The 18,285-nt window shown below is 38.7% G+C and overlaps 1 protein-coding gene and 1 long non-coding RNA gene across 2 annotated transcripts; one reads left to right on the top strand and one right to left on the bottom strand.

Annotated features, from left to right (window-relative positions):
- Positions 1–5,807: 5,807 nt before the first annotated feature.
- LOC116045519 lies at positions 5,808–7,135 on the top strand. The gene is made up of 3 exons (XR_004103941.2): positions 5,808–6,206; positions 6,516–6,586; positions 7,103–7,135. It is a non-coding gene; the product is annotated as an uncharacterized LOC116045519 (long non-coding RNA).
- A 4,847-nt stretch (positions 7,136–11,982) lies between these two features.
- On the bottom strand, positions 11,983–16,896 carry LOC118495673. Its single transcript, XM_036004690.1, has 5 exons — positions 16,863–16,896; positions 15,737–15,828; positions 13,530–13,640; positions 12,945–13,218; positions 11,983–12,437 (listed from the first exon to the last, which is right to left on the bottom strand). Exons 2-5 carry the CDS (start codon positions 15,826–15,828, stop codon positions 12,222–12,224), a joined length of 693 nt encoding a protein of 230 aa, XP_035860583.1. The 5' UTR covers positions 16,863–16,896; the 3' UTR covers positions 11,983–12,221.
- Between the last annotated feature and the right edge of the window lie 1,389 nt (positions 16,897–18,285).

Here is an 18,285-nt window from a genome sequence, read left to right as displayed (position 1 = left end):
AGGCCCTTTGCATCAACAACTTTTTTGTGGTAAATTACAGCTTCAACCTGGGCCACTGAAGGCAAAAGGTACAATAAAAATAACTAACATTTGGAGTAAATAACAGACACCAAAAGCTTTGGAAATCACAAATTACAAAATGCCTTCGACCCCCAAAAAGCATGCCAGTTGTTCAGAGAAGATTTACTGAACCGTTACTCTGAAAGTCCACGCCTCTCTCTATCACTCGACATGTTTGATGCAGAAGAAGAACAGGACAGTGCATTCATTTCATTCTATAAGCAGAATAATGTGAACTGGGCAGCTCCATTCAAGTGCAGGCTGAGAGGTATTAATAAAGCGTGTAACTTCTTTTTCCATTATAGGTAGTTATTCTCTGAATTGAATTGAGTCCATGTTGTGGTGTCTTAAATAGTAATGCTGTGATGCTGTATGAAGAGGAATCCGCCGACACTGATCTTGATTATAAAAAGGTTTATTACAAGCAAAGATTCAGCATCAATTTACAGACCCATGGATATCTGGAGAGACGACCAACCCAATCTTCAAATTCTGTCGCTCCGACTTTCCTTTGTGTGAGCAACATATATATCCTATGCATTGTATGACCTAAAGTGGGAGGGTGTATGTGTGAGTATATGAACTGGCCAATCGAAGCCTGTTATCTGGCACCACTCGAGGTATAGAGGCTGGACTTTTCTTAATCCAGGGTGATCAATCACTGATATGAGTTCCAGCAAATCACCTATGCCAACTATTAATCTCTCTTTTTCCTTTTTCTTTCAGGCCTGAGCCTTATTATCCTACTTTTTTCCTCAAATCTTAGTCCCAATTTTTCTTTTCATGCTACAGAAGCAAGCATAGTTAAGGCTTCCTAATTAGAAGGACATTTCAAATTCTAATGCCATTTCTCAAGGTGTCTATGACATTTTCTCTCTCTTTTTTATCAACATAACTCTCATTTATAAATTTAATGGATCTTAATCGCACAGTTTCATAGTCAAGCAACAGCCACTTTAATGTTTTACTAAGCTACACTGAACTCCCCTTCTTCTTCAGCCGCTCCGTCTCTGCCCTTAAGTGCAGGTAAGGAGTGGCCTAAAGTTTCTGTGAAAACTTGAATTCCTAGCATTCTTGGGCATGCGCAGATCAGTCAACAGTGTGATTTCACAGTGAGAGGAACTCCACTGGAGTTAAGGAACCTAGGCTCACACTCAACCAAAAGAATAACTAAGAATCACTCAGCTTACTTTAACATAGAATTTCTTAATCTTACTAGTTTCAAAGCAGATAACGCAAATAGCAATATGCTATCATAAAGCAGTTTAAACAATCTCAAAGAAATCAGAGAAAACTTAATGATTCTTACAAATTCTCTCAACAGACAGACCTATTGTCTCTCCATTTTTCCCTTCAACAGACCACATTAAAACAACAATGACACAGGACAAAACAAACCATCACAAAACATAAAACACAAATACTAATTTGAAGCTTCTTATTTTTACTATAGGTTAGCCTAATCTATTTTCACGTCCTCCAAAGGGGCTCATAAGTTTTTATATGTTTTTGAAAACGTTCTCCTTCGAAGAAGACTCATAAGATTATTAAACAAAAGTCCTCCCAAAGTAGGCTCATACATTTTAACACTTTATAAAACGTTCTCTTCAAAAAGAGACTCATATTTTTAGCCATAATGAACAGAATATTTCATATATATATCTAATATAGGATATCCTTATCACGCATACACAGCCTATCACATACAGCAGAAACACCACTGTTCACACACACACCGCTGTTCACACACACTCTCTCATACACACAAAAGTCGACATCATTCATGCATGTAATTCCTAAAAAGAGTTTGCTTTCCGCCGTTTTGTTTTTTTTTTGTCTTTTTTTTTTTTTTTGTTATTTTGCTACCTTAGATATAGACGTCCAATAGCAAGTCTACCTCGAACATTATTCGTCAACAATGCATCGAGTGGTAAACTTACCAATGAACTGTTAGTCTACACCTCAGTTCTCAGAACTGGCTCAAACTTTTCATCTAAGAAAAGTTCAAGACTACGGCCCATCCTATGATCGCCTTTTTTCAAAGGGCTTTTTTGATCAGATTAACGGCGTTATCCTTTATTTTTATTGTTCCTGTTATTTTCTGTATTCTTTTATTTTCTCTTGTTTCCTTTTTCTTTATGTTGTTTAAGCCAAATTGCCCTGGCCAGGGTTATCAACTGTTTTTTTTTAATCCAATTTGCCTATTCCTTAAAACCTTTTCACATTGTCTATGTGAATATTCCTTAATCCCTTACTTTTTCTCCCTTTTCTCTATTTCTTCACTTAAATTTCCTTTTCCTCTGTTTCTCTAACTTCCTTAAGCCTTTGCTTCATTTGTCTCTTATTCCTTTTTCTCTATTTCTCTAGCTTCCTTAAAGCATTTGCTTTGTTTTCTTCTTATTTCTCATATGTTAACTCACACTTCCCTCTGTCTGCGTTGATTTTAACACAAATAATTTAAAACAGATCCTCATCACACAGCAATCACTACACAAAATACACACAGATTCGACACGGTGCAATCCCTCATCGCACACACAGAGCCACACATGAACTGACCAGCGCCCAAATAGTGAGAAAGCTCACCTCATAGTCGACCAATGAAGCGGGAGTCAGTCCCTGAGTGCCCATGATGAAACGATGACTTGGGAGATGCAACCGATCCCATCCTCGTCGCCAAAATTGTGGTGTCTTAAATAGTAATGCTGTGATGCTGTATGAAGAGGAATCCGCCGACACTGATCTTGATTATAAAAAGGTTTATTACAAGCAAAGATTCAGCATCAATTTACAGACCCATGGATATCTGGAGAGACGACCAACCCAATCTTCAAATTCTGTCGCTCCGACTTTCCTTTGTGTGAGCAACATATATATCCTATGCATTGTATGACCTAAAGTGGGAGGGTGTATGTGTGAGTATATGAACTGGCCAATCGATGCCTGTTATCTGGCACAACTCCAAAAAAGGTCTCTTCTGTCTTGGGGGGACCCCTACTCATGTTAACAATTTCCAGATGTTCTCAGTAAGTGTAGAGTAAAGTTCATAGGACTCCCTTATAACAAACCTTTAAGCAAAGTTTATAGAAAGTTATAGAATGGTCATATACTACAATGTCCCTTAACCCCCCTGTATTTATTGTTGTAGAAACTCAAAATTTTAGCACAATAGCCATGCTCTGTTTACTTGACATAATCTGGTCGATTGTCCTTTTCATCTCAAATATTATTTTCCCCCAAGGAGCTGCAGCAGTGGGTGATGGTGTCAACAGGCATGTTTTGTCAATGGCCATGCAGAAATTGAAAACTGGCTTCAGAATAAATTTAGGTTTGTATATATGAGTGTGTGTGTCATCTATGTTTTCATGTTAAAACTTTTTTAATTGCAGTACTTTTTGTAGCCTATTCATTGGACACTAATGTCATCAAATGAGGGAATAGTATTGACATGTAAACTCTGCTTTAAATAAATGATATGTTCTAACTTAATCTAAATGAACCTCCAAAGACAGATTTGGGTCTAACTGTGATCTAGCATGTTTTTAAACATAATGCTCAATGTTTCTGGACCTATTAAGGCTCTGCTGCTCCTACAACCCTTTTTGAGGGGGAAAGGGAGTAGGAGGGAGAGGCAGGGGAGGACAACCACAGCTGCATCTCAAGTTGCTTAAATTTATGGAGCTAGAAGAGTCTCAATAAAGATAAATGCACACACTACATTCACATATGCACACACAGGATTCATACATGCACACACATGATTCATAAATACACACACAGGATACACAAATGCGCACAAAATTCACAAATACACACACAAAATTTAAAAAGCACAGAAGATTCACAAATGCATACACAATTCAGAAATGCAAACAAAATTTACAAATGCACACAAGATTCAGAAATGCACAGGACAAGATTCAGAAATGCACAGGACAAGATTCAGAAATGTATTTCTGATGCACACACAAATATATCTTGATTTACAAACTGCTTGCGGTCTGTGAACTTCACTGCATTTGTGTGTGAATTTTGAGACTGCCCTGACTTGGCTCGACACACAAATGCCTTTTTTTAAACAGGGAATGATCTGCAACCAATCAGATATCTCCCTTGTTTTAGCCAATCACAAGAACGCACCCCACGTGGGGGATTGTTTACTTATAAGCCAATCACATGAACACGTGCACACAGCGCTATGTATGTGGTGCGGGCGCACGCTAGCGCGGTGGAGTTCAGTCAGTTGGTTGAAACATCAACATGGCTTCTGGCAACGACAGAGGAGCGGTAAGTATAACTTAACGTGTTTAGCTAGTTATCTCCTTGTTATGAGATGTTGTTTAATTGTTAATGTTAACTGATTTAATTGTGCAACTATCAACATAAGCTAGCGAGCTGAGCTAGCGAGCTACGCTAGCGCGCCTGCATGCTTATAGGGTCAGGCTAGTATCTTTCCATAAAGTTGAAATTCTTGTGAATTAAGTGACTGTTTGACAGGTTCTGTCGCCCCAAGCCGAGGTAGCAGCTCGGGCTTTTGTGCAGTTATTGGCCCGGGAGCTGTCCTCGGCCCCAAACGCACCGAGAGAGAGTACAGCAGTCAGGGCTGGAGGCAGTGCTCCTCTGTCGGTTAGCGATGTTAGGGTGAGACAGGCTATGAAGGGCCATTCACATTGTACGCGCAAACGGCAGCGCTGCGCTATGAAACCCATTATTGTCAAGGGCCATTCACATTGTACGCGCAAACGGCAGCGCTGCGCTATGAAACCCATTATTGTCAATGGCTTGCGCGCGCAATAACTGGTCTGCCGCTGCGCTGAGCAAAGCGCAGCGCAAGCGGCATTTTGCGGCTGGCCGCTCTTGCGCGTGCCACGGTCAAAGTTCAACATGGTTCAACTTTGACCGCGGCACGCGCAAGAGAGGCCGCAGTGCGCTGTGACGTGCATTCAAGTGTCTGAAAAAAAACAACAACAAAAACACAGAATACACGTGGATCCACAAACGGAAAAGTAGGTAAACCAAACAAAAATATCTGGTTTCCCTACAAATCTTTTTGTCTTTCCCACATCAGGCAGTTCCCGAGTATGTTTGATGCTGATCAGCCAAGAGGAAAACGACGATTCTCGACCCCTGCCCCTTGCATTGTGAAAAGGACAGACTTTCATATGTATGTCCTTTCAGAACCCAGTCAGTTCACACCAAAGGGCTCAGAAGAGCTAGAACTTGCCCATGCTGGCCTTGGGAAGAGGATATTAAGTATACCAGACCACTTGATACACGATGAGGTAATCATATAGTATATAATATTGTAGAATGGGTAATGATTAAAAATGTTAATCATTTGCAGAATAGTGAATCATTTCATTTTTTAAAGATTGTAGCTCTACTTGAGGAGGAATTTCCTAAACTGAAGACCGTACAAGGAGGTTGGATGTTTTTCAAGTCTACAGGTAGAATTTTTCTAAATCTCCAATTACGAAAAATATAGTTAATGTTTTTCCAATTCAAAACCTCAGATATGTCATGTGATGTCCAGCGATGAATTACCATTCACACCACTATTCAAGTTGTAGAGGACAGTACTACGACTAGTTTGCCTGACACAATATAACTTTTAATATTAATGATTGTGAGACTGCAAGGTTTTAAAGGACTCTTACTACATTCCATTTTAAAATAGGTGGTAGCGGACGTCGCAAGCTGTCCATAATTCCAACTGACGCTGAGGGTTACTCCACAAGGCTTCTTAAATCAGGATCCAACAATGGGAAAAACATAGTATTTGTAGTTCCACTATAGGAGAAGCTTTCTACTGAACCACTTTCCTATGATTCAGTAGAGTTCGCCAAGATGCCACAGTCAAAATGCATTACATGTGGCAGTCAAATGCCTTTGCAGCTGTTGCCGTTGCATGTGGAGGAATGCAATGGCATATTGACTGTAAGCTGTATTACAACATGTCTCTCATTTCTCTTTTTTAGTTTGTTCAAATGACTGTTTAAAAGTATTAAGTGTTTGTTTATTATATATATATTTTTTAATTTATTTTATTTATTTAGGAGAGTGAATCTGGGACATGTCTTGATGAAGATTGTTCAGTTCTTGAGCAGCCAGTCCCATCTACCATAGGCATGGATGAATCCTTGGCGGTAATAGATGTTGTCTTTTCTGTTGGTTTGGAATTTAGTAAGAAAGCATTATTTTTTTATTCATCACATAAAGTAAGTAAGCTGAGGTTTTAGTACAGAATAATGTAATGCTTGCAGATATATAAATAGATTGGGCATAACACATCTCAAACTGAATTTATTTTTTTTACTCTGACACATATGTACAAATTTTTGATCATAGCATATTTCCTGTCGCTAGTGAATATAACATGTCTGTAAGATGCAGAAAACATGACACTATTCTTATAATAATTTCATGTATGAAAAGTATTGACATTTTTTTTGCAGGTCTGCCCAATCTGTCTTGCATCGTACCCAGCTGATGTTCTCCCATCTCATGCAAGCACATGTGGTGACAGGTAGGAAGTTTATGTCTGATAGATTCAGGTAACTGATAGTCAGACATTATCAGACTGTAATGACATGTTCTAAGTATGAGGAAGGACATGTGTAAAGAGTGTCATTTCATTAGAGTATCACGTTAAGAATTATCAGAGGAACACCTTTCTGCATAAATGGGGGGGGAAAAAAGTGTTTCTGGAGCTACTGGTTTTTGGCTGCCTCTGAGGGAATGTTAGCTTGCTAATAGTGACAACACTTTTGTCCCTACCTAATGTCTGTGGTGATATTGAGACATAACTGGTCATTAAAATGATGCACCTCAATTACCAGATTTTTTTATTCATATTAATTCTGTAGCACATTTAGTTAATTTAGTTTTGTATATTAACTCCATGTCTTAATTTTAATATAAACATTTGGCACCACTGACCAACTAGATGGTAAATGATTAAAATAATCACCACTCATGATTTGGCTGTTTCCCATTCTTCCAAGCAATGTTTTTTATTAAAATTTATTTGGTCTGTTCTAAGAATGAACTGTGCTCAACCCAGCATAGCAGCCAGTACCCCAAGGGCAGAAGAATTGCCAGGACTCTCAGTTCCACAATCGTCAGTTCGACAATCGTCAGCAGGTAATTTATGCACAATTACTGCTATAGTGTTGCATTGTTGAAAATAACGTCAAAATAACTTTTGTCAAGTGATTTTAAAAAAGGAATATTGATTTCAAGTACTTGCCCATGATAGATTACATTAACCTGTGGTGATTTCAAAATGTCACTGCTGAAACAAATTTATTCTTGCTTTGGAAATAAGTTGATATTAGTATATCATTTAGAAGGCTCTTTGCATCAACAACTTTTTTTGTGGTAAATTACAGCTTCAACGTGGACCACTGAAGTCGACCCCCAAAAAGCATGCCAGTTGTTCAGAGAAGATTTACTCAACAGTTACTCTGAAAGTCCACGCCTCTCTCTATCACTCGACATGTTTGATGCAGAAGAAGAACGGGACAGTGCATTCATTTCATTCTATAAGCAGAATAATGTGAACTGAGTGTGTGTGTCATCTATGTTTTCATGTTAAAACTTTTTTAATTGCAGTACTTTTTGTAGGCTATTCATTGGACACTAATGTCATCAAATGAGGGAATAGTATTGACATGTAAACTCTACTTTAAATAAATGATATGTTCTAACTTAATCTAAATGAACCTCCAAAAACAGATTTGGGTCTAACTGTGATCAAGCGTGTTTTAAAACATAATGCTCAATGTTTCTTGACTTTTTTTTTTTTATTAAGGCTCTGCTGCTCCTACAACCCTTTTTGAGGGGGAAAAAGAACATCGGGTTCCCTCTGCAGCTGCTGTCCTGCGAGAAAGCAACCTATTTGAGATGGCAGGTCGTATGATTGGTCATTCTTTCCTGCATGTTGGGTTCAGCTTCTCTGGACTCAATTTGCCTGTGGTGACCCTATTGACTGGTGAGAGCATCGACACTGCAGCATCAGCTATGACACTGGAGGACTGTCCTGATATTGACCATCGTGAAACAATTGGTTTGGTGAGTAACTTGGTTACACATTGCACATTTGTACGAATTACTACATTGTTGTTCATGTCACACAAGTGTCTGTGCCGAGACATTTTGTAATTTGTGATTTCGAAAGCTTTTGGTGTCTGTTATTTACTCCAAATGTTAGTTATTTTTATTGTACCTTTTGCCTTTTTGTGGATTGCCTAGTGACAACTTTTCATGTAATTATTAAATTTTGTGAATGTGTACCTGCTTTAGCTGAAGAATGCTGAACTTACTGCAGAAGAAAACACCAAAGTGACTGATCTTTGCCTGTCCTGGGATCTTCCATTTCCATCCTCCACCAATCGTCTCTGGCTGTTCCAGGAACTGCTTTCACATGCAGTAATTATTTTATAAATTACCTTGTTAGTATTTATATTGGAGGTTGGCCGTGTAACTCAAGTTACATCTGTGCCTACAGTCTCTTTCCTATAAAATAGTGCCTCTGTGTAAATGTTACTTCTGTCCTGTCAATTCTGTCTGCAGGTACTTCACCGTGTTAAACAGCCAATTAAACAAATACGGAAAGGCCTTAAACAAACAGGAATCTGGCCACTTCTTTCAGATAGGCCAGATGTACACCCCTTAATTTTCCCAAGGGAGTCAAGTGAGGAGCTTAACCCACTGGTAAAGCCTAGTTCACACTACACGGTTTTTAGCCCGATTTGCCGCTCGGCGACCGTCAGGCTGTGATCGGGAGTAAATCAGTGATCGATCGACGGTCGCCGGTCGTTATGTGTGAATTACTCAATGACTCATCAAAACGGCGCCCCGACACATTGCCGACGCCAGCCAGATATCTAGCATGAGAAATATCTGGAGAAGTTGGCCACCTCGACATCCACATCCAGCCAATGAGAGCAGGCAGCTGGCAGAGCAGGCAGCTACTTTTTCACTGCAATACACTTTTTACTTACCTCCAGTTCTCTGTAGCTCAGACAATCCCTGCTACCTGCGTGGGTTAATCCATTCTTTCACCCAGATTATCTGTCTTTATAATTGATATCTTTATAATAACAAACAACAGCTGTTTCGTGTGTAGGTTTGCATCATTTCCCGTTTCACATTTCACATGTGTTTTCTTGACAAAATGTGGTTTGGAGACCTGCGTCGGGTGACACAGCCGCTGTCAGCTTGTGGCGTGTGTGACCCCCTGTCACCGATCAGTCACGTAGTGTGAACGCCACAACGACTTCAAGACTCCCCGTTTGGGGGAGGGTTATGATTTTATTTTTGCCAAGACTGTGTGTAGTCTTGTTTGGTGTCACAGGGGTGTGTACATATAAAATGAATGGTTTATTTTATTCATATGTTAAAGTTGTGTAACTTATGTGACAGAAATAGATTGTTCATTCATAAAAAGATCACTACAATTTTGAGCTCACTTTGCAACATTTAATAAAAGTTTCAATCCTGACATGAAATATGTTTATATTTGATCCCTTGTAGACCGTGATCCAGAGCATTACCTGACCACAATCCAACTTTGACAGCGACGAGGATGAGGACGACGTTCCATTGGAGAAAATCAGTCTTGTCACTGGATTTTTGAGAAAATTCATAGAGGAAGGTAATACTGTAAATGGTCTTTATTTCCTTGTTTTTCATTCTCATCTTAATTCACACATTGTTTCCTCATAACAATCCTAGTAGCTACAATAATAAAGTGGTTGTTCATATTTACCATGTTTTATGTGCATTTGTGTTTCATTTCATCTCAGTGTGAGCTGGTTTACTGTTTTACTGTCAAATGGTCATGTTTCTCTCCCTCCTCCTTTCTGTCTTCTGCTGTGTGCTTTACAACAGCACAGGGAAAGGAGAAGACATAAATGTGAATGTTTGACAGAAACAGTAAAGCCCAGCTCACACTGAGATGAAATGAAACACAAATGCACATAAAATTGGTAAATTAAACTTCATACTTTGTTTACATTCCACAGTATTTACAGCAGCATTTTAAAGTAATCCTTTTGACGTTCTAAACTAGGAAAGGAAAAGAGACTACAGGGACAAAATTTTACTTTTGTAAAGTTTGTACTGTTTAAGTTCAGCACTGTGATATTTTGAAGTGTAGCACATTATTATTTGTCATCTGTTTTAAAGCCTGTCTAAACAGCAAGCATTGCTGATGTGTTATCTTTACTTGAGTATCTAAGAGTGCCATAACTGAATTTGTTAAGAAGATAAGAATCTTTTGAGAGAATCGTTACTTCATATTTTTTGAAAGATCTACTCCAGTGTAAAGTTTTGAGGTGTCACAAGTACAATTTTCTCTTCCATAGCGTCACCAGATGTGCTGCGTGACCTGATGAAGTTTTGGGTGGGGTTGGAACTGCAAACTACAAAACTCAATGTTGAGGTTGTAACCTCAACTTATCCAGTGGCTCCCACCTGCTTCTTCAAGTTGAAGCTCCCCGGCCACTACCAGACCTACAAGATTTTTCACCAGGACTTGATGATGGCCCTCAGTTCCGTAAGTTCTGGCTTTGGACTTGGGTAGGTGCAAGTTAAGTTGTGTCATCAACTTCTTGCACTCGGTCCCTCTTTTGAAATGGAATCACTTAAAAGAGCAATTCCTGCTAATTTATGCACCATTAACGTTATAAAGTTTGATTATTCTACTTGATTGTCAGGCACCACCTTCACCTGTCAATAAATACTTTGGAGTTGGTTTGGTGATTGTCTTTAGCCTGTGTTTTTTTTAACTTGCACTAGTTCTTTAGTGATTTTCATATTCTTGATCTAGCTGCTAGTGTACTTTTGTGATGTCCTCTGCAGTGCAATGAGCTTGGATCATATTAAGATCATCTCTTTGAGAGCTGTGGCAGCTTTCTTGGCCTCTCTAGTTCATTAAGCTCAGACTTCCATAGACATTTAGTTGTAATTATTGAACAGTTTATACAGCTAGTACATGTTTAATACATTCAGATGTTTAGGTAGATACCAGTTTCTCCAATATTACTGTTGCCCTTTTACAGTAATGTTCTAAATGACAGTGTGTACACCTAACAATGTTGGTTTTGTAAAGCCGATTTGTCTAAATTTGTTATCCCTTTACAGTGATGTGTTGTAAATACAACTGTACTGCTACATTTGATAAATTTACACAAGACTTCCCAGAATTTTATGTTCCCTTGAACAACATTAAAGGTGTTAAACAAGCATTTTTATGGTCTTATTCATTATGTAGCACAATTGCCCTTGTTTATGTAGCCATTTGAAATGGCCTTCTCACTCAATATTGGACCAATTCCAAAAATTTCACCACCCTTACAGGGACAAGGTTTAAAAAATACAGGAATAAAATTTAAAGCAATAAATCAGTTCTTTATTAAAGTCTTATTTACAAATAGCATGCAAATCGCAAGTAAAAAAATACATTTCATACTATTAAGTCAACACTCCATGAATGTTGAAAATAACCCAGCAACAAACAAGACCCAAAGGACCTGGTGCCAACATTCCAGTTCCACCTCAAAGGTCCCCAATCCATGCCCCAATTGTGTCAGGGCTGTTTTGGCAGCACAAGGGGGACCAAAATAATATATGGCAGGTTGGTTTTAATGTTGTTGCTGAAAGGTATCTATTAAACTCTAATTCCAATAATCATTTGTCTGAAAAGGCTTTTCCTATGGAATTTTCTGCTGATTGAGCCGCAGCTGTTAGTCCTGGAAATCCTCTGCAATGGTCCACACGGTCTATGGAGGACAAAGTCTTTGTGGACCACGTTCTTTCCCAGGATGCAGCACCAAATGTGACTTAGCTTTCAGTCACCCTAGCAAAGGACGAGGCTTGCTTTTCCAAAACATCCAATGGCCACTGTAGAGAGGAAACTAGGGGTGGATTTTCTTTTCCTTTTCAAAATAAAATGCCCAGACACAAATTTCTTATTTATAAAATTCATCCTAACTTACTGTATTCATTTGTAGTGTCAATTAGTATGGAGGATCCTGGGATCCTAGCATAAGGCACAGTCAAAATATCATTTGAAATGTTCTAAAGTAGCTTCTGTTAAATTTTTGGTCCAAGTCACAGGAAGCCACTGGAAAGTGGCAAGAGAGCCACATGCTCTTTTATCTTGCCTCAATTAAGTTCTCAACGTATTGGACAGTGTTGAGGTATATATCTGCCCCGAAACATTCAGATTGCTGCAATGGATCCATGTTGTCTCGCAGTGCTATCATTTCCAGATCCAAAAGAGGACTGTCCAGTTCAGGGATATTGACCCCGGAATGAGGCTCATTTGTGTAGCCACTCTCCTCCCATTGAATCTCTGGGATGGGTATTCCCTGACAAAGACATGTGTATAAAAATGATGCATATTAAATGTTATTGAACAAATTTACACTTGTGCACTGTGCCCATATCACTACTTATTACAAAACAGGTAATCATTTCAGACAATATAGAAAAATGGATTCTATTTAATGTAAATAAATGAATCATCATATTCAAGACCAAGAAAGGATAAAACAAGAAATGTAGAAATGTAGTTTAAAAGTGAGTTTTTCCATTATTATCTGTCTGAATGTGTTTTACCTAATTTCATTAAACACAAAATGAACTCAAAGCTCAGTTTGTTAAGCCTGCTTTCTGAAACAGGGCCCTGGCTATGCTCAGATTATTGTTACTTCACTAGAGGTGCACACAAACAATCCTATTCTTGCTTGCCATGGCTTTTTGAATCCCAAGAAAGGGACTTCAATTAATAAGGGTCAAGAGTCAGAACAACCTTCATTTTTTGGCATTTGTCTTTTTAATTGATTTAGGATCAACATTACTAATGCATTATTTACCTCAGAATCAGGATCTGCAATGGGGTTAAGGGCCTGGCCCACCTGCCACAACTGATTTGGTGTCAGGTTCTGCTCAGTCCTGATGGGATGGTTGTCCCACGCATCACTGAAGACATCTAGGCTTGCCTGAATGCGCGGTAGGAAAACATAGTGGCAGCAGAATATGTGTAGGACGTTGCTGATGTCAAGTAGGTGTTTGTCCTCAAGAGAGTGCAGGATATTGTAATACACTCCTGTAACACTCATGAACAAATCACGCCAGAGGTGCTCAATCCTGAATTAAAAAAAAAAAATAAAAATAATACATTTTTCATAACGTGTCCTTTAAGATCCTTTGAATAACTTAACTTTTCCCCAGCCATTGAATAAATGGCCATGTTTCAAATTGGTTACTGTATACATTTTAATAGAAATCAACTGACATGGGAGTTAATACTATAAATTAAATTCTAACTAATTCTAATTATGTTTGCGATCATGGCCAGTAGATTTTTTTGGTGAGGATATTGTCTGTTCTTACAATTGCTTATGGTAGGCATCTTAATAAATACTACCTTTAGGCTTCCAAAATTAAGTTTAACTCACCGCTGATTGTGTACGCTTTTCCCCGCAATGAAGCTGTTAATGTCAGTTCCACGAACTGAGAACATTAATTCCGCTATCCCCACATTTTCTCCTCTGTGATCTCCTCTCACTCTGAAAATAAAACATGAATTTTAGATCTCAAGGACACAATTATGCAAAAGTGCCAACAAATAAGTGAATCCTTTAAATTTCCCTGCATTTTGCATCATTTAGTAATAAAATATGGCCTGACAGGTCTATGTACTGTATGTAGTATAATTGATCTGTAGGTGCTCACAACGTATGAGAAATACAAGTCACTACAATTGTTTTTCTTTCCTAAACCGGTAAACAAGCAAGAATACTGGGCCCTGTTTCAGAAAGCAGGCTTAAAAAACTGAGCCTGATATGTGAAACTCTGAGTTCCAGAACAGCTGATCAGAATTAGTTCAGTCAACTCTAAGTATTTTGAACCTGATGGAAGCGCGTGTGTGGGGATGAAAAAAAGCCATCATCAATGGAGCTCCGATACTACGATTCACCATGGCAACAGGTAAATAAAGGCAGAGCCTCCATTTTAATCGGGTGGAGCTAGAAAAATCAATGCGTGCCAACGCGGACCATGGTAGGCTATTTATGTTAAAATGCAGGAGTGGAGGATCAATATGTCAACATTAGTAGTTTTTTACAGCGTTGCTCATTCATCATTTACCAGACTGGACTTTCCTTAATAAATGATGAAGTGCTGGAATTTTCCTACAGCCCATTACATTTATTTTAAATAGGCTACAGGCCTGTTTATTCATTTGTAACCTGACGGGACAAAATGCAGGTGGCAATAACTGAACATAAAAATATTAATCAAACACGTTAGACATAGTTTAGCCTACTCATGGACAGATTGTAAAGTAACAGTCCGACCCAGTAGGTTAGCCTATTAATGATTTTTTTGCAGTGGAAGATGTGTCTAGGTTCAAACTGACTGTAAAGTACATTTATAAAATCTTGCTCATTTTGAATTTTATGAAATGCTGTCAACACATTCAGGCTATGCAGCTAATAATGAAAATCTCACTTTTAAACTACTTTTGTTTCTGCTGCACCACTGCCATCCTCACTCAGAAATATTCACATGTATCATATCCAACATGATAACTATGATAGGAATGTTCCAATCAGTGCGACTACAATATGAAAGATTACTGTTCATTGATTAGTTTTATAGAGATTAGTTTAACAGTGATTAGGCTACTGCAGTAATGTAGCTCACAGTAAGCATCTCAGTGCAACTGTTGACCTGACAGCTGCCTTAATGTCCACATAGTCACAGTGTTATAAAGAAGAAGGACAGCGTAGCTTTGTAAAAAAAAAATTAAAAAAAATAAAAGGAAATGTCAGACAACTGCTTCAGGCTCTGCCGGAGGAGAGGAGTCAGGGAGAAACTCCTAGGGTTTATCTGATCTCGGTCTCTGAAACTGAAAACCCAGAGTTTCCCTCATCTTGGGCTTAACTTACTCTGAGTTTTCACTAAAGGGCTTTGGTTTGTTACTCTTTATATTAACAAATGAAAATTGTAACTGTCATTTTTATTTCTTAAACCAGTAGTTTTAAAGGGGAGAATTTTGAATGAATGTTATGAATTATGTTTATTATTTAGTGTAGCTTTCCTTAAATTGTCCAATGGAGCAAACATTTCAAAATAGTTAAAAACGCTCAACTTTGAAGGTCAGCTGATTTATGTTTTCTATTCTCAACTTTTTCTATTTCCATTGTACAAGTTAGATAATGGAACAATTGCCAATTGTTGTAGCTTTTCTGATAACTGATTTAAGAAAGAAAAATACTGTCATGGAGGCCTATGTGTGAGGTTACAACATACTGTAGTTGATTCATGTTAGAGACAACAATTTAAAAGTAGCCCATGCCATGTGAAAGAGTAAGACCATTGAGAATTCTGTAATGTCATCTTTAACAATTGTACATAGATGTGCTAATGAGCTTATACAAGTTTCAGATGCAATTTAGTGACCTGGAGGAGTTTGTGATGCTGATTATGTCCACTTGTAGGTCCAAGCATGTGTTCAGACTATGCTACTTTGAACCAACTGCCAAGCACTACTATATCTGCAATAATAAGTATGAGTGTTTTTTTATCTGATGGAGCAGTTTGAGGGAAGCTTCAAATTTACGCAATTACAATAATAATTACAATTAAATAACATCACTACCTCAGAGGAAACCCATGCTCATTCACAGCTTCATTGAAGAATGCCAGGTGGGTATCAGATCGGTTGTTGTCTGCTACCTTAAGGTACATCATCTACACATACACAGGAACAAATAGAATAATACATCAATACTGTCAAGAATTTATTTTCCCCTGTAAAATAAGTCAGCTGACAAAGTTCTGAAGGGGTAAAAACAATGCCTAAATGACAGGTGGAACAGTAAGAACTATTGAATCATTCAATTTATAGCGGGATCTCATGACATGAGAAATCATCAAAACAGTTAATTTTAGTTCAGTTCATAATAAAGAGTTCAGCACTGATAAAACTGCATTGGCATGAGGAATAGTTCGCTGAATGGGACAGATGTAAACTTGACAGGAAAATTGTTAAAGGTTAAAAGTACACCCTCAAAGTTAACATAGAATAATGCGTTATAGGTTTAATACGACTTTGCAAAGCCAAGTTCATGTAATTGACTTTCCTGAAACCATTCAAGTGAAAAGTCTATTAAAATCAACGGGACTTAGGAATATGCTGTGTATGCCAAGGCTAACCAGTTGCTTATTTTTTACATTTGTCACATTTGCTACATGTATTCATGTAAATAGCCTAATGCAAACAAACAATCTTTCATTTTCTCCACTCGTTTTCACATTTCAAAAATACATACATACATGATTAATGGTGCAAATTATCCTAATGGTCTCTTGTATGTTCTGGGCAAATCTAAAAAAATAAGCAACTGGTGAGGCTTAGCATACACATACAAAGAATCAGGATCAGAAGACCCCACTTTAAAATGCATAACTTAATCAGTATTTGGAGTAGAGCTATAGGAGTTTGCAAAGACTCAGACTGATTCTGACTTTTTCAAATTACTGTGAAAATCTATGACATGAATTAGGAGGTTCCAGGTGAGTTGGTATGGAATTACCCTAGGGGTAGGCTACACTGCTGGATGACAGAAAACCATAGAAGTCAAATACATTTGTTTCTAAGGAACACCACCTGTTTGTACAGAAAATAAACTGAAACGTATGAGAAGAAAACATCTTCCATGCTTAAAATGGGGTCAGTCAGTAACATTTTGCAGTTCTTTGTCCTTGACAGGTAAAATTCTTACCTTTCTTGAATAGCCATCTATTCCCCCAAAGATAACAAGTCAAACACACTACATAACATCTCCAACAGCCTATGTCTTAAAATACAATATCTCTGGGAATGTAAGCAGAATAAAATCAGTTCATGGCACTCTAATTCAATGAAGTTCACTGTGATCTATTACTCTGGTTGATGTGATACAATATACACAATGCCAGATACACAACTAGAAACAAAAACGAACTAAACAGATACAGACATACCTGATGAGCTTGTGATTGGTGTCAATGTGCACCATGTACTTCGGGTAAGGAACCGTGTACGTCCTCCTCACCACACATCTCAGACGAGTCATCCTGGAAAGCACACCTACACTGTCCACGCGATGCATGGATGCATACACTCTGTCCCATTGCACTCTGGCATTGTGCGCTCAATTCCTGTGATCAATGAGTCCAATTCATCATCACTGCAGCCACTGTATGAGGCAGATATAAATAGATTATTTTCAGCCATCCGCCTAAAAAGCGTAGCTCTCGACACACCAAGGAGTCTAGCGATGCATTTTGATGGCAGCCCAAGCTCTAGAAGATGTGTGAGGGTCTCTACTGACGTCGTCAACCATGGACGCCCACGAAAGCCCTTCTGCAAATCCAGTGTTATAAATGTCTGCTCATTCTCCATCTCCTGTTGGATAACAGTACTTAAATTTGTAAGTGCAGACAGTAATTCTTCTCCTACATTCACTGCGTCATCCAGAGCACTTAATAAAACTAAATTCTGATGGCAAACAAAATGTAACCCTTCCATGTCGAGAGGCTGCCTCTCCAAGATGTGTAGCAGTCGGTCATGCAATCTCTGAAGGATTTCACGCTTCAGTGATTCCTAAGGGATAGAGAGAAATAGATATTTCATTTTATTCACTTGCTGTCTGTAAACGTTTTCTTAACTTTCCCCTTAAATGCAGAATCAGAAGCTGTGAATTGGAGGCCAACTTCAGCTTTGTCTTATTAAATCTGGTGAACATCACCGTGACCTCCACCTCGTTTGAGACGCTCAAGCGGTTTCCCGAGCTGGTCGCAGTGGCGTTTGGCATCAACCAGTTTGTTGTAGCGCCGGTGGATTCGGATTTCAAGCGAGGCGTTAGATCTAACACCCCTGCGATACTGGGTATCACGTCAGCCGTACACAGGCTGAGGGACTGGAAGAAGCAGCAAATAGCGGCAGGCGTGTCCAGAGAGACACTTGGGTCGCACGGGAGAATGAGGCGCGCCGTGTCCAAACTCGACAACCAAGTGTGGTGAAGCTGACTGACATTGTCACCCACGAAGCACAGTACAAAGACCCTGCCTCGGGATCCAAGACCTGTCTGGACCCCCAGTACAACATAGGTGTGGGTTTCACGATTGTGTGTCCCGGGCTCATGGCCGCTCACGGGGCCCTTG

This window comes from Sander lucioperca, chromosome 8 (assembly GCF_008315115.2).
Source record: "Sander lucioperca isolate FBNREF2018 chromosome 8, SLUC_FBN_1.2, whole genome shotgun sequence".
In the NCBI taxonomy this organism is placed as follows: Eukaryota; Metazoa; Chordata; class Actinopteri; order Perciformes; family Percidae; genus Sander; species Sander lucioperca.
Note: the sequence above shows the minus strand (reverse complement) of the source record. Positions and strands in the feature narration are given on the sequence as shown.